The sequence below is a fragment of the Amblyomma americanum genome, chromosome 4 (assembly GCF_052857255.1).
Source record: "Amblyomma americanum isolate KBUSLIRL-KWMA chromosome 4, ASM5285725v1, whole genome shotgun sequence".
NCBI lineage: Eukaryota > Metazoa > Arthropoda > Arachnida > Ixodida > Ixodidae > Amblyomma > Amblyomma americanum.
Genome location: NC_135500.1, coordinates 165,731,286 through 165,748,009, shown reverse-complemented (window position 1 = coordinate 165,748,009; position 16,724 = coordinate 165,731,286). Strand labels below are relative to the sequence as shown.

At 49.5% G+C, this 16,724-nt stretch overlaps 1 protein-coding gene across 1 annotated transcript; it reads left to right on the top strand.

The window, feature by feature from the left end:
• Nucleotides 1-10,558: 10,558 nt before the first annotated feature.
• LOC144130433 (uncharacterized) lies at nucleotides 10,559-16,495 on the top strand. Its single transcript, XM_077664355.1, has 2 exons — nucleotides 10,559-11,264; nucleotides 15,987-16,495. The coding sequence occupies exons 1-2, from the start codon at nucleotides 10,672-10,674 to the stop codon at nucleotides 16,192-16,194; spliced, it is 801 nt and encodes a 266-aa protein (XP_077520481.1). The 5' UTR covers nucleotides 10,559-10,671; the 3' UTR covers nucleotides 16,195-16,495.
• The last annotated feature ends 229 nt before the right edge of the window (nucleotides 16,496-16,724 follow it).

Genomic DNA, 16,724 nt, shown 5'->3' with positions numbered 1-16,724 from the left:
ATTTTTATCTTGATGCAGTCTTCTACGTCACCGCCTCATGTCTTTTTTCCCCGCGCAAATACTTCATTAGCATTCTCGACTGTACCTTGGCCTATCCCCCAGCGTGGGTATGTGCCATATTTACTGAGGTGAAGAAGAAGAACTATTGCGGCAAAAGAAAAAGGTGACACGCTCTGTATGCGGTCAGCCTTCGAGGAGGCGTTTAAGAAGAAAGACGAAGCGGACATGGCTGGCAGCAAGACTAACGCAGATTCCCCGACCAGCAGAATCGGCACCATGACCACGACGAGGGACGGCCTGGCCACCACCCGCCATGCGAGCAGCAGCATGTACGGAAGAGCTCCTGCTGCGGGTGACTTCGGCGGAGGACGCCGTAGCAAGGCGAGCCAGCTGTTCGAACTGGGTGACAGAACCGATCGGCCCGGCAGCCTGACTGCGTGGTGCATCGCCTGCGGTGCCTTCTTCTTCATAGTGTTCGCTCTGGCAGGTGTTCAGGGGATATACAACCGGTTCTTCCATAGGAACCAAGCCTCTTCAACCCAGAGCTGGATCGCTGTGGACTACCTGAGGCCCAGGATGAGGATGGGCGAGAACCTGACCGTTGCAAGTGGTGCTGGGAACGCTGATGAAATCCGCCACGTGCTTCGCTCCAAGCCAGCTCTAACAGAGCGCAGTGCCTCAAGAAGAAGGCGAACGAACGCTTCGCTTTCGGCGATGTAAAGAATAATGTGCAAGAAAAACTATGTGATAAGCGCAAAATTTCTTTCTCTAATCTTTCTATTATACTCGGTAATCTGATGTCTGGAACAAGTAATTTAGCATGCTCAAAGGGTTGCTGTTGCTCACTTTATCGTCTGGCGCTCCAGGGCAAACAGGAATGCTATTGCAAAGGCAGGTGAACATTGCATTGCAGTAACAAGACTGAGAAAGACCAACGCTTCAATATGATAAAGGGAAAGAAGAAATAGGTGGAATCCACAAACGAGAAAAAAAGCTAGAAAAGAACCCCCCCCCCCCCCCTTCCCCGAGTTACCAGGTTAAGCTAAACGCTAATCAGCTGCGTTAGCACATTTGACCTTGTTTCGCCTTGTTTAACTAGGCTTAGTTTTTATAAGCTTTAAAAATGAAATTTACCTAAATGTTCTTCAAGTCAGACCTCGGCTTTCCTCCAGCGATAAGCCACCTGAGACGTTCGTTGCGACTCGAGTCGCCATTCTGTCTGTTCGACGATCTCTGAGGCCACTTGTATTGTCCTTACTACTGCACGTTCCTCCGGCGACTCCCTTAGCCTCTTGTTTCTTGCCTTTCTCGTTTCTCGCTCTTCATCTATTTCCGCATCCCGTTTAGCGAGGTTATACTGACAGCTCTGCATCGGTTTGCCGCCTCGCTATATTTACTGGATCGGTTGACTCGCGCTGGCGCTCACTTTTTTTGCGTTACTATTCAGATCGCCGTGCGCGTCGCTCGGCATCGGAATCTGCCAAAGAAGCGGCTTCATCCTTCAATTGCCGTTTTCTGAACTGCACGTCCCTCTGGCAAATTAATCCTTCGCATCTTCTTTCTGGCGTCTGCATTTGCATGCAAACCGCGTTTCTAGCTCTCAGCTTCACACCCTCTAGATCTCTACTCCGCTGCAGGTGGCACGACGCCCTCCTGCCATTGGCTGCAGCTGACGCGACACTCCTCCGAGCTTACCTGAGTTTACACGAGTTACTCCGAGCTTCACGTCGACTTAACGCCTTCTTCGCTGCTGAACCATCTAGTGCTAGGGCATTAAAAACCGCTTAGTCTTCGGTACGGTCTTTAAATGCTTTCAAATCGTATCTGTTTAATATGTGCGTAAATTAGTATTGGTGCTCCATAGGTGACTTGACCGAAAACTTCATTCACAATGCCTCAAGACAATCTTCGAATACGTACTGGTGATGTACTGGTGTGGAGAAAAGTAAACGGATCTCGCTATTGCCTCCTAACGATTTTCACATGTTCTCTAATTGAAATTGCCAGATAGGGTGTGTGCGCGCCAGTAAAGGGCGCCAATTCGCTTGCTCATCGACAATCTTGCTTCATTTTTGATAGGAAACACGGGATTACACTTCTAACGAAATATCGTGCTCCGTTTACTTATGTCCGCACCTGCACTCTTACGGGCCGCGCCCTGCACTGCATGTAGATATTCACAGTTGAAAGCGAGTAACAGGCATCCACTACAAGAGAGACGCAAGGGAAGTCGTCATGCTCAAAACCATCGCGCAGTGAAGAAAAAAGCGGGCATCGGGTGCTGTTTGGGTCTAGAATGCGGTCAGAGCGTCGCATGCATAGGGCGACAGTACGATTTCGCAGGGATGCACCCATTAGCAAACTGATGGCTAGAATTAGCTATTCATCAGTGCCCAATAGATAGGGTAGCTGTGGTTATTTGGTCATCGATACAAAAGAATGCAAGGGTGAAATAGCTAGCATCTGCCGAATGCTCGCCGCAGAAATATGAAAAATGCACACGATGCCATCGTCTAAATTAACACGACTCTGGGAAATCATACTGCGAGATTTTTTTTTATAGCGAATATGTAAATGCTCGGAACGCAACTAGCTAGACGACAGCGATGAAAACAGAGACAGAGTAATATAACAGATTTGTAACAAGCCATATTAGCTCTGCAGACTCTGTCAGTCTGGCAAGGTAGCAGGGCACCTAGGGGAAATGACAGTGAAACTCTATGAATAAACTCTGACTAGATGACGCCGTCGAACAATGCAATTACAAGAAACGAAAACCTACATCACATCGGATGCATGTTACGCAACCATGCCTATACTCATTACAATCCACCTAACTTCGGCTATTAAATTCGAACCATAAAAATTTGAAAGGAATACATTTGCTTCACTGCCAATTACATCTATATGCTTGGTCCACGGCGCGATGGTATGAAGTAATAGTTAACGGCGACAAGAATTGGTACCATTTAAACTAGTTTTCGATCATAAAATTTTTCTTTGTTCGTACGTTTGATTGCGCTGAACTATTCCGCGTGCTTTCTTTTACATTCATTCCTGATACAACCAGGCCTTCAATTGCGCTTTCCTGTTGCTCAGAACGTTTACTGACGAAACTGAGTTTGTGCCCTCTGGTTTAGAGTCCTTTTTTGAGAATTCTATTGGTCGAAGCTGCCTTTTAAGTCTTTTCACCGAGGTAACAGTGATCTCAGAGCTCGAGGAAAACGTGAGATGCGAATGCTGGTTTTCTTGCTGCTGTGCTTCATCTCCTTTTCTCCTAGCTTCTGGCTTAGCATCACGCATTAATGAGCTGTGACGTTCCTTGTGTGTGCTACGAGGTTCCGCGTTCGACGGCGCGGCGTAGACGGAGACCCAGATGACAGCGGCATCATCAATTACCCAGCCATGCTCGTTGAGAGTGACGACCAGAACGAAGGGGTTTAAGCCCAACCGGACCCAACCGGACCCGCCGCCGCCGCCGCGGGGAAACGGGCTTTATCCTCCCCAATTGCCGTGGTGGTTCCAGGGGAGGCCTCCCGAGCACATCCCAGGACAAGGGACCACTTTCCCGGCCGGTGACCCGCGGGAACTGTCAGCGGGCCAGAGCGCGCCTTACCTTGAGGAGCGAGTGTCAGTTGATGGATGGAGAACGGAGGCCGGTGACCCGCGGGAACTGTCAGCGGGCCAGAGCGCGCCTTACCACAGCCGACGCTATGCGCTACCTCGAAGACAACCTTCTTTCCCTCGGACTCAACACGTCAGGGGGGCGAGACCATAAGTGCGGTGGTATGTTTGTGCGCCCAAGTGAAAGCCCTAGCCCCCCTCCTTCCCCTCCGGCGTGGGCGTCCTCACCCTAGGGAGTGTGGGGAGAAGAGGATATGAAAATCGACAAGCAGTACGGAAGAAGCACGCTCAGGACGACATCGTTCGCCAAGGGGGCCTTCAGCGCCGAAGCCCGACTGCGTGCAGCTTCTGCCAGCAACCGTTCGAGATCAACTCCGGAGCCCCTCCATCGTCCCCATGAAGTCGTCGGCACGTAAGCTCGGACGCCCCAGCCTCTGATGTATAATCTTAATCATGTGTAATTATTGAATATATCTGTTTGTTTAAACTGAGCCATACGGTGTCTCTTTGCCTCTCCGTCCCGTGTGGACCTGCGCATTATGGGGGTCATCACACTGGTGTCAGAAGTGGGGTCTCAAAAGCAAATGTCCTCTGAATGCTGTGACATTCATGACTTCAAAATTGTAATCAAAAGGGAATCACGGGACTGATTGTGGGACTTTTACCCCCATTTGAGAGGCTTGAGGCACTGGAGGGCTTGAGAAAAAAAAATGTCTGTATCTGAGGGAGCTCCCACTCCACAGCCGTCGCTCGGAGCAAGCATGCTGGCATTAGGAAGCGTCATTCCGACGTTTACGGGAGATAAGACAGGGGTTCCAATCTGCGATTTCTTTTCAATGCTAGAAGAGATTGGGAAAATGGGGGGATGGTCCGATGCTCAAATGCTGGGAATGGCGAGGTGTAAGATGGCAGGAGCTGCTCATGATTTTGCATGGCGAGACGAAAAAGTAAAATCCACAAAATCATTTGCGGAATTTAAGAAGCTCGCGTTTGAGCATTTCGACACTGAACCACGTCACGTGCGGGTACAGAGGTTCCGTGACGCCGGACAGATGGTAGGGGAGGACGTGCGAACGTTTGCGTCGCGGCTTCAGCGCTTAGCGCGCGATACGTTAAGCAGGGAGGAGGAAGGAGACCAGCTAAAGAAGAAATACGCGGAGGATATACTTAAAGAGGAAATGACCGCTTTGTTCGTGGCTGGTCTGCAAGACCCCGTGCGCCGGTTCGTGCTCTCGCGCAAGCCGAGCAATTTCGACCAAGCCGTGGAGGCCGCATTGGATGAGGAACAAAATGAGGCGTTAACGACAGCCGCAGCGAGAGTACGCGTCATAGAGAGAGCGGTGCTCAACCCTGAGGTTGCTCTCTTGACAGAGCGGTTAGATCACTTAGAACAGCTGCTATCTCAGCAGGTAGAACGCCAGGTTGAAGCGCGCGCTCAACAGCGCCCATTCGCTGGAAACCGAAGACCGCCACAAAGCTACAGGCGCGGTATGCGAGATTTTGAAGAAATCGTATGCTTCGCTTGCCAGGGTCGCGGACACATCGCCAGGTTCTGCCAAAACGTGCGCCGTGGGGAGCCACAAAGAGAAGCAGGCGAGACACGCCCTAAGCAAGCCTACAGCGGGGCTCCAGATACCGAGACAAAAAACTAGTTAGTCCTCCCCAGCCTGAGGAGCGTGGGGAGGGAGCAGTGGATGATGAGGCGGTGGTAGTTTGTGTGGCCAACGAGGCATGCCCTGTTGTGCGTTGCAAGTTAAATGGTTGTTGCATGGAATTGTTGATAGATATGGGGTCAAAGGTGACATTGCTTAAGGAGAGCAGTTTTAACACGCTTCGAAGGAAGGGGGACCGCGAGGTGTTGGAAGCGTCTGGTGGTATGGCAACCAAATTTGTAGGCATAACGGGGGATCCTCTTGGCATAAGTGGACTCTACCGGTTACACTTCTCTCTCGGCGGAATTGCATTGGAGCACCCCTGCTACGTATGCCCGGACACGGTGTCTCTGCCAAACGGAGTGTCAGGTATATTAGGGCAGGATTTTTTGAGAAAAGGGAAGGTAGTAGTCTCATTCTCTGAGGAAGAGGTTAATGCGGGCGGCTCAAAAGTTCCGTTTTTGAACAGGAGAGGGGCTGAGATTCGCATTACCGATATTGACACCCGTCAAACAGTGGGATCATTGGAGAAGGTATATTCGCGGGTTGCCGTCAGGCTGGTCGATGAGGCGGTCGTTCTTCCTTGGTCGGAGCACATTTTGTACGCGTTTGTGCCTTCAGATGTAGAGAGCGGCGCCGTGGGAGTGCTTGAGCCGGTCAACTCTCTCAGCAACGGCCTGAAGGCAGCCGCGTGCCTCGTGACAGTTAATGACGCCCACAGAGTGCCCCTACGGGTGGTTAACTGTAGCCAGCAGCCACTGAGCCTTCAAAAGAACAAAACATTGGCTTTCTTCACCTCTGCGATAGAGAAACGTGAGCCCACCGATACGGTACTCGCAACTGTAGAGCATGCTAGTCCTTCGGCTGTTCCAAAGGTGTCGTTCGATCTTTCTCACGTAAAATCCAGGGAGAGGGAGGCTCTGGCTGATTTGCTGAACGAATACTCGGAGGTATTCGCCGCGTCCAACCTGGATTTGGGCTGCTGTGGCGTTATAAAGCACAGGATAGAAACCGGCACTTCATCGCCCGTTTACCATCGTGCGTACAGGATTCCTTACTTCCAACGTGAGGAGATGGAGCGGCAGGTGCAGGACCTGATTGATCGCGGCATTGTCGAAATCTCAAAGTCACCCTGGGGAGCACCAGCACTATTGGTGGAAAAACCAGATGGCTCGTATCGATTGGTAGTGGACTACCGCAAACTAAATGCCGTAACTCGCATCGATCCATACCCCATCCCCAATATACAGGAGACGCTTTCTCAGCTGGGCTCTGCCAGGTACTTCACGGTAGTGGACATGGCGGCGGGATTCTGGCAGATAGTAATGGATCCGGCAGATGCCGAGAAAACGGCATTCAACACGCCCTCAGGGCACTATGAATGGAAAAGAATGCCGATGGGTCTGGCCAACAGCCCTGCTGTCTGGCAGAGAACCGCTGATGTTATCCTGGCAGGTCTTCTGGGGAGGCTGTGCTTCGTGTATATGGATGACATAATCATATACAGTGACAGTTTTGAGAACCATTTGCGCGATATTGAGCAGGTTTTGGTGCGACTAAGAGGAGCGGGTCTCAAGCTGAAGCCCTCTAAGTGCCAATTCCTCAAAAACGAGGTGAAATACCTCGGGCACGTTGTTTCAGCTGACGGCGTGCGACCGGACCCTGAGAAACTACGGTGTGTCTCGGATTTTCCATCCCCGACTAGCGTCCGCCAGGTCCGGCAGTTTCTCGGCCTGATCGGTTACTACCGAAGGCACATAGAGGAGTTCGCCAAGCTCGCTAAGCCGCTCACCGCCTTAACAGCCAAAAATGTCGCCTTTCGCTGAGACGAAAACGCGGAGGATGCTTTTGGGGCCCTGAAAAGGAAGCTAATGAGTGCACCGCTGTTGCGCCACCCGGATTTTAATTTGCCCTTCGTTATGGCCACAGATGCGTCAATGTTCGCAGTTGGTGCCGTGCTATCTCAGGTTATCGAGGGCAAAGAACATCCCGTTGCTTTTGCTAGCCGACAGCTGAGCCCCACAGAGCAAAAGTACGGAGCTACGGAAAGGGAGTGCCTCGCCGTTGTCTGGGCAGTAAAGCACTTCAGATGCTACCTTTACGGCCGCAAATTCAAGCTAGTCACAGACTGCCATCCTCTGAAATGGGTGATGAGTGTCAGGGACCCTAGCTCGCGACTCGCTAGATGGAATCTACACCTGCAGGAATACTGCTTTGAAGTTGAGCACAAGTCAGGAAAGACACATCTGAATGCTGATGCACTCAGCCGCACAGCTGCCGTGGCAGCTATAGATGAGTTTGTCCCCGTAGTCGACCCCGCCGAATTACGCACAGAGCAGTGCAAAGATCCTGACCTGAAGCGAATAATCGAAAGCTTAGAGGGCGCACCGTCTCACCCCGAACAGCTAGGTTATTTCATTGGCAAAGACGGCACCCTGTGTCGGCGCACGAGGCCAACCAGGAAAGGGAGACCAGAGAAAACCGCTTGGGAGAGAGTCGTCATACCTCGGTCGTGGACAGAAAGGGTTCTTCGCGCGTTTCACGATGCGCCATGCGCTGGTCATTTTGGCGTAGCGAAGACACGCAGGCGTGTGGAGCGTTTGTACTTTTGGAGTGGCATGCGACAGGATGTTAGAGACTACTGTGCGAAGTGTCATTCCTGTCTCGAAAGAAAAACAGCCAAGGGACGAAGACCAGCTCCAATTCAGCCGTTCCCTGAGGTTTCGGCTCTCTTCGAGCGGACAGGTGTGGACATAATGGGCCCATTTCCCACGACCACTTCCGGAAACAAGTACATTTTAGTATTTGTCGATCACCTTTCAAAATACGCGGAAGCGGTAGCACTCCCAGATCAGAAGGCAGACACGGTTGCAAGAGCATTTGTCGAACAGATCGTGCTCCGACATGGACCCCCGAGGCAACTCTTGACAGATCGGGGAACGAACTTCGTGTCGCAGCTAATGAGGAGAGTTTGCGAGCTGCTTAAGATCGCTAAGAAGCAGACAACACCGTACCATCCGGCTTGCAACGGCGCGGTGGAGCGACTGAACCAAACCGTGGCCGGGTTCCTGTCGCATTTTGTTTCGCGCGACCAGCGGGACTGGGACTTGTGGCTCCCGTATGCAATGTTTGCCTACAATTCCGCAGCACACGAGAGCACGGGCGAATCGCCATTCTTTCTTCTCTACGGCGGAGACCCGGACCAGCCTAGTGAAGTGCCAGAGGGCCCCCGTCGTGTCCCATACGCTTCACTGGACGACTATAAGGTTGAGCTAGAATCGCGCTTGCAAGTGGCGAGGGACATCGCAAAGGAGGCCTTAAAGAAAGCGGCGAAGCGCAGGAAGGAGGTGCACGATCGCAGTGCTAGAGACGCGCCGTTTGATGTGGGGGACAGCGTGTACATTAAAAACTGCCAAACGCAGATTGGGCTAGCTCGTAAGTTCCAGACAAAGTGGAGAGGACCGTGCGAGGTTGTCGAGAAGCTTTCTCCGGTAAACTTCAGAGTCCGAGACGTGAACCGGCGCTTGATAAGGATACACGCAAATCGCCTCAAGTCGGCACCGGTTCAGTATTCACGAAATGAGGAAAGGGACAGCGCGGATTTTGATGGGGACAGAAGTGAAGCGGAGCGCGCAGATAGTTCGCAAGAAACGCCCTCTCCTGCATTTGTTCGGCAGGCGCCAGAGGTGACGGCCGGAATGCCACCGGATTTACTTCATGCATTGCTAGAAGAAGAAGCGCGCGAGGTTGCCGCGCAGATAACGCCAGGAGAGGCTCCTGCCACGAGCCCTCGCGAGTCCCAAAGCAGACAAAGGGTCACAGACTTACTTAGTATGACTCATGAAGGCCGATATCCGCTGCGAAATCGGAAAGCTAAGTCGAACTAATGGCTTAAACAGAGCGGAGTTGTGAACTGGTTAAAATTGTGTAATGCCACAGCTCATAACATTGCTATGTGCTTATGTGTTAAGTTATCGGAGTTGGTAGTTAAACCTTTCTGTCATTAAGTAACACCTTCACAGTAGAGCATGCGGAGCGCATGCAGAACCTGCCCTACTTCCTTTCGTTATCTATATTTTTGTCTGTGCCGTGATCGTGCTAGAAGTGGGAGCTCCTTTGTAACTGTGGTAAATTTATTTCGTCCAGTTTGGACTAGAAAGGAGAGGCTTGGGTGCTGAGTTTCATGTTTATCTGTAAAAGAAGATCAGTGCTGCCCCTGGAGACGCCAGTTATGACAGCGGAGGCATATGGTGTTGTGCAGTGGTGTTGAGTGCAGCGAAAAGTGTTTTGTCGGACGCACTGTGCGAGGCGATTCAGAAAGACAAGGGGAGCTGCATGGACTCAAATGTTCGGAGAACATTCTTCTGGAGGGTGAGCGAGTGTGACGTTCCTTGTGTGTGCTACGAGGTTCCGCGTTCGACGGCGCGGCGTAGACGGAGACCCAGATGACAGCGGCATCACCAATTACCCAGCCATGCTCGTTGAGAGTGACGACCAGAACGAAGGGGTTTAAGCCCAACCGGACCCAACCGGACCCGCCGCCGCCGCCGCGGGGAAACGGGCTTTATCCTCCCCAATTGCCGTGGCGGTTCCAGGGGAGGCCTCCCGAGCACATCCCAGGACAAGGGACCACTTTCCCGGCCGGTGACCCGCGGGAACTGTCAGCGGGCCAGAGCGCGCCTTACCTTGAGGAGCGAGTGTCAGTTGATGGATGGAGAACGGAGGCCGGTGACCCGCGGGAACTGTCAGTGGGCCAGAGCGCGCCTTACCACAGCCGACGCTATGCGCTACCTCGAAGACAACCTTCTTTCCCTCGGACTCAACACGTGAGGGGGGCGAGACCATAAGTGCGGTGGTATGTTTGTGCGCCCAAGTGAAAGCCCTAGCCCCCCTCCTTCCCCTCCGGCGTGGGCGTCCTCACCCTAGGGAGTGTGGGGAGAAGAGGATATAAAAATCGACAAGCAGTACGGAAGAAGCACGCTCAGGACGACATCGTTCGCCAAGGGGGCCTTCAGCGCCGAAGCCCGACGGCGTGCAGCTTCTGCCAGCAACCGTTCGAGATCAACACCGGAGCCCCTCCATCGTCCCCATGAAGTCGTCGGCACGTAAGCTCGGACGCCCCAGCCTCTGATGTATAATCTTAATCATGTGTAATTATTGAATATATCTGTTTGTTTAAACTGAGCCATACGGTGTCTCTTTGCCTCTCCGTCCCGTGTGGACCTGCGCATTATGGGGGTCATCACAGAGCCATTCTGTCAGCAGCAGCAAGAAGAAAGAGAAGAGATGATGTAGAAGAGGAAGAAAACAGGCACTCGCGCCAAAGGTGCTCCCGGAGCGCTGAGATCGCTCATGCCTCGGTGAAAGGACCTAGAAGGCTAAGAAACTGATCGGCATGGAAAACGAAGCCAAGCCGTCGAAAGTCTTAGATCACCCGCTAATCCCGGAAGACATCAAAAACAAGATTCAAGAACAAGTCGAAAGCTTTGGAGCTGGTTTCCTCCAAAAGAAGTCATCCACGTCTGAACAACAGAAGACGGAGCCAGACGGTGCACTGGCTCAAGGACGCAAGCCCTCCGGCTCAGCTTCTTCGGGCTCTGGGACTCCCAGCACTGGACAAGATGTCGCCTCTGCGTCACCCGGAACAGGAAAGGGCCTGGTAGATCAGCTTACAAAGGAGGTCGCGAAGTTTACTTCGGGCTCTGGGACGCCCACCACTGGAAAAGATGTCCCCGCTTCGTCGCCCGGAACAGGAAAGGGCCTGGCAGAACAGCTTGCGAAGGAGGTCGGGAAGTTGTCTTCCGTGAAAGAGTCTCCCATGGGCTTGCCTTCGGTTGCAAGCACGCCTTTGAGGCAGCTGCAAGAAGCCTTGAACCCATCGGCTGACCGGGCTCTCGGAGATTCCAGGAGGAGCTCTACGTACATCGTAGCCTGCTTCGCAATCTCTGTTCTTGCGCTCGTGCTTGTGCTCGGCTTCGTTATGTATAGGTGAGTTCTACTTAGTCCAGTCACGATAACAGTAGTGGAACTGTTACTGTTGTAGTTACGAGGCGCACCACTCCACAATGCTCATTAGGACTATAACTGTAACCAAAGTCTACACAACGCATGGTCTCCTTCTGAGTCGCATAATGCGGCACTTAAGGCACCGGTGAAGACCTAATGTCTTGCACGGCGATAACGATAGTTGTCTTCCCTTCAGGGAAATTGAAAACTACAGTAAGGACGTCGTTTTCCTTTCTGTCGTGTGTTTGAGAAACTATTTGGCCTGAAAACTTGCGCATAAGGCTCTACTTACACTGCTAAGCAGAATAATGGTGAGCATATCCCGCGAAGCACCGGTGGCGACCGCATTTTTGTGTGTAAAAAAATAGGAATTCAATTCGCCGTGAAAACTTTGTGGAAATGTTTGCCCACCCGCTCCAATGGCTCAATGGCTTTGGCGTTCGTCTGCTGATTCCAAGGTCGTGGTGTGAAATCTAAGCCATGGTGAGGGTTTTTCGATGGAGGCGATGTTCAAAAACGCCCGTGTGCTGTGCGATGTCAGTGCAGATTAAGGAGCCACAGGTGGTTTAAATTAATCCGCAGTCCTCCACTACAGCGTCCCTCATATCCCATGCGTCCCATTTGGGCGTTCAAGCCGCATAAAAATAAGTTTTTACCTTTTTCATTTGCACCTAATGCATGAATTTTCAATACAACCAGACTATCAATCCTGCGTGAAGCAGTTGCACCACATCATGCTTGTTGCAAATTATAGTGAGTGCTGCTGTGTTTATGCTTCAAGATCAAATAACTTTGTGAACGTGAAGAGAAGTACCTAACGGCATGTATTGAATGCCATTTTATTTATTTATTTTGGTATTTGGCTAATTATTTATTCATTTATTTATTTATATATTTATGCAATCAGTTAATTGGTTAGCCAATCAGTTAATTACTTAGCTAATTAGACACGTATTTATCAAGAAAATTTATACCTAATAAATAATTACAGATTGATTAATCAGTCAGTCAGTCGTCGGTGCACCGGTCGTCGGTCAATCGGTCGGTGAATCAGTCACCCAGTAAGTCACCCGTCAGTCAGTCGGTGAGTCAGTCAGTCAGTAAGTCACCCAGTCCGTCAGTAAGTCACCCAGTCAGTCAGTAAGTCACCCAGTCAGTCAGTCAGTCAATCAGTCAGTCAGTCAGTCAGTCAGTCAGTCAGTCAGTGAGTGAGTGAGTGAGTGAGTGAGTGAGTGAGTGAGTGAGTGAGTGAGTGAGTGAGTGAGTGAGTGAGTGAGTGAGTGAGTGAGTGAGTGAGTGAGTGAGTGAGTGAGTGAGTGAGTGAGCCAGTCAGTCAGTCAGTCAATCAGTCTGTCAGTCAGTCAGAGCCATACTTGTAGCCTCTTTCGAAATTGCAAGATTTGGGTACAATATGATAGTTTTAGACACATTACAAAAGGTCATGTAAAAAACGAATCTCCTACAAGGAGATATGAGCTTACCAAGACCAACAACTCATATGCAGAATACTGAGAATGGGTGGTGTAATACTATGTAACGCAATATATGTACAGTGCAGCGGAAAATAATATTTCATAAGTAGCGCTATGCAATGCCCAATGCCCCAGTATAATGGTTCAAACAAAGTATTATGACAGATTAGAAAGAAAACTGCTAAAAGGTTTATAATTAACTAGTAACGAAAGGTGCCATTAAAAAACTTATCGTTTACTAAGTGCGGTGAATGTTTTGTTGAGGTTTTTGTTTGGTAAAGGAACTAAGTGAAGCTCGTATGCTATTTTCAGTACACCGTTTATGAGAACAAAGACGAACCGAAGCGCGAGGCTGCACATAGTGGCGAGACTTGCTTTGAATAAAAGTTGAGTTGGACAGTTTTCAAGACAATAGTATTTAAAATGAACCTGTTCTTCCCACTGAACACTTTCCAACTTATTTATGCTTTGAGCTGTGTATGGAAACCAAAACAGGATGTTGTACTCAAGTAGAGAGCGGACAAGAGAACAGTATGCCAGTAACTTGTTGTCGAGAGAGGCAGACAGGATCGATCGTCTAAGAGAAAAAAGCACGAAAACTGTTTTTGAGCATACATATTGCGAATGTTTATCCCATTTCAAATTAGAAGAGCTGATAACTGCGAGATATTTTTATTCTTTCACTTCTTTTAAAGATTTGTTTTCCCCTTCATTCGGGAAATTGAGCGGGTTCTTTTTTCTTGATACAGTCATAGAAACTGATTACTCGAGATTCAACAGAATCTGCCTCTCTGAACACTACTTTGCTATTCTACCAAGTACATAGTTTAAAGTGACCAAATCTTCATGTGACCTAAAGACGCGAGCGCAATCCCGGCCGCGGTCGTTGAATTTCGATGGAGGCGAAATTCTAGAGGCCCGTGCGATGTAAGTGCGCGGTAAAGAACCCCAGGCGGTCGAAATTTCCAGCGTTCTTTAATACGGCGTCTCTCATAGCCCGAGTCGCTTTGGGACGTTAAACCCACATAAACCAAACCAAACCAAATCACTATGTGAGACAACTGTTTTATAACAATGCAATCTTTTGTGAATATTCTGATTGCTCTAATAATATTTACCGCTAGGTCATTGATGTAAAGGACCAACAAGTTCGTCCTGATAGCGTCCCCTCGGGTACGCCAGACATGAACATGGCCTGGTACATCGCCGTCACATTGCACATCCATGTACTACAGTCGGCCTGAAGGATAATCTTCCATCCAGTTTCTAAGTTTATTACAGTCAAGGAAATGCTTAAGTTTGAACATTACCCTTGGTGGATTGCATGAACAAACGTTTTTTTTTTTAAATCAAGGACTAGGACGCCGACATGTCCGCGTGTATCAAGAGCGTATGCGAGATCACTGATTGCTTTCAACAGCTGAGTTGTAGTTGACAGCCCTTTCCTGAACCCGAGTTGGTTAGGAATAAGTAGATAATTGTCTTCAAGAAGTGTTACAATGCGCTTAAAAATAATAAGTTCAAGCTGCAACCTTCTTTGGTAGGAGCGGGCTAAATGGAGAGATATGGAAGAGATATTGGCAGTGGGCATAACCAGATGATGATGATGATGATGATGATGATCCTTAGTTCGAATTCTTCACTTTTCGGTTTCGTAGTCACGCAGTGCAACGAGTTAGAATGGTGACAAAAATAACTGACATTTCAGTGGGATTTCAGAGACTGCTTCAAACGAGCGGGAATGTAATACCGGTTTGGGCAAATTCTTTTTATTCATGCTAAACAACCGTAGTTTAAAAAATCGTTGATAACTTTGGTCAAATTTTGGTAACAATATTGATTAAAAACGGTGCGCCTTCGCGGAAAGGGCATCTTCTCTACTGGAACTCGTAATCATCGATAACATAGCTACATTATTGCAGCATTCGTGCATGAAATGCCTGTAACGCATGTTCAGAATTATAATTGCATCACTTACTGCATCACGGTGCAGCCCTCCACGACCTGCGTTCCTCTGGCTCGCGGAGTGTAATTCATAAGCTTAGATAAATGAGCCAAGACAGTGTGAACCTATCGAAGCTCTAGTACGCGAATGGTACCAGATCACATTAAGTGCAAAAAATTCCTTCTCGCAGTCCAGGATGGCTCTCTCGGAGAAAAATTCCGCTTAACTCAGTTGCTTAGAGGGGTGGATCTCAGAATCCTCTTGGCGGCGTTCAGCGACTCTTTGTGTTCAGGCTGATACTTGTCTAAGCAGGACACGCCTCGTGTGCCTCCCTGCGACAAGCCTCCCTACAAGCCAGTGGGCATTTTCGTCATCTATATGTCAGTCAAACCATGGTTTCCCAGATGCCTTCTTAGCTTTTTTTTCCAAGCGAACAGTTGCAGCCAAACAGTGAGCATTTATAGCTTCAGATTCTTTTGTTTGCTTGCGTGTGGGTTTCCATCGCCAAGATGAAGCAATGACACGTTCAAGTCTGAATTGCGAGGCAGGAAGGGACGAAGGAAAAAAATTCCAATTAATATGATTTCCTTGTTTCGTGCTTCCTAATTGAAGCCCTCAGTACAGGACCCCATTTGCTGCCGCGATTCTGCACGCCAGCTTGATGAGCCATCGCTGTTTTGGGGGCTTGATGCTGGTCAGTCCAGCCTGTCAGGAAGAATGTGTGGGGTTGGGGATGGTAGGTACGCTTTAGGTGTTGGGGCGCTCTCAAATGGAGCAGCACGAAGTTGGTTTAGCACCGCAGCTGGATCAGTAGGAAAGTTATAGAAGTCAGCTTGAAGACCTATCGGAGATAAAGGCAGGGAGAATAATTAATTTTGCAGTTTAAGCCTCTCGTTCAGGTGCCGGTGTAGTGCTGGTTGCAGTTGTCTCTGGTGTCAGAAGAGGTTGAGAATGACGCAAGTGAGTGGTTTTGGTGGTTTTAATTCAATTTGGACAGCTCAGGACAGCTTGGCCTTTTCTCTAACTATCGCGAAAAGTCAGTGGGAAGCCCATATCTACGGCACCCATTCACACATTATGCCTAGTTAAACCCCTGCCTTATCGTTTTCCTCCTCTCTCACGTCATGTGTACTTAAGTCACTGCACTGAATGTGAAAAATCGATTCTGTAAAGCAGGCTGGCGTAGTCATTTGACTGAATATTTCAGTTGATTATTGGCTGCGATGTATGCGATATCTGCGATGGCCGTATTGATCCGCTCATGTTCACTTCCGCTTTCTCCGCCAGCTACGTCATCCGGCCGAGCATGCTGGCCTCTTCGTCTGGACAGAAGTCTGAGCCGCGGAACGCGGTCGCAAAGGATGGCACCAAGGCCCGGCATATGACAGCGCCAGAAGGTCTTGCACCGACTTCTGCTCCACCCGGCAACTTTTCAAAGAAGCAAGGAAGTAACCGGAGTGTTACCTTGGAGCGGAAAGCGACGCTGTCGCCGTAATTATTGTCGCTTGCCTAAATTCATAAATCGAAGCACATTCGGCAGAAGTTAAAGATAAATTTAAAAGTGCACATTACCTTCAAGTGCGGCAATGAATGTACGGTTTACCTACAATTATAAACTGTGACCGATCTGATCCTTTTTCCTGGCTATGAAGAGAGTGAATTTCCGAGATTCAGAATTACAAAATTACAACGTCCACAACACTAAGTATTTCACCTGTGTTCTAGGAAGAATTTGCACATGCTTCGGTGGTTTATTGACCCTGCTATTCAAGTTGTCTTGTGGATTTTTTTTATCTAAAAATACAAGTGTGCACTATTCAAGTAACGGTTGTGTTTTTGCTCCTTGCATTGTCTCATGGAGTACAACAATGTGGTTCCGACAGTGCTCCTTCCATTGTCTCGTGAAGAACAACAGACTGTGTTGTTCCGACAGTGTCAGTTCGATTAGTGCTTCAGGAAGGGGTTCTGATAGTTGTGTTGGGTTCCTCAAATTTATAAAGCGCTGCAACAGAATTTTCGGCGCCT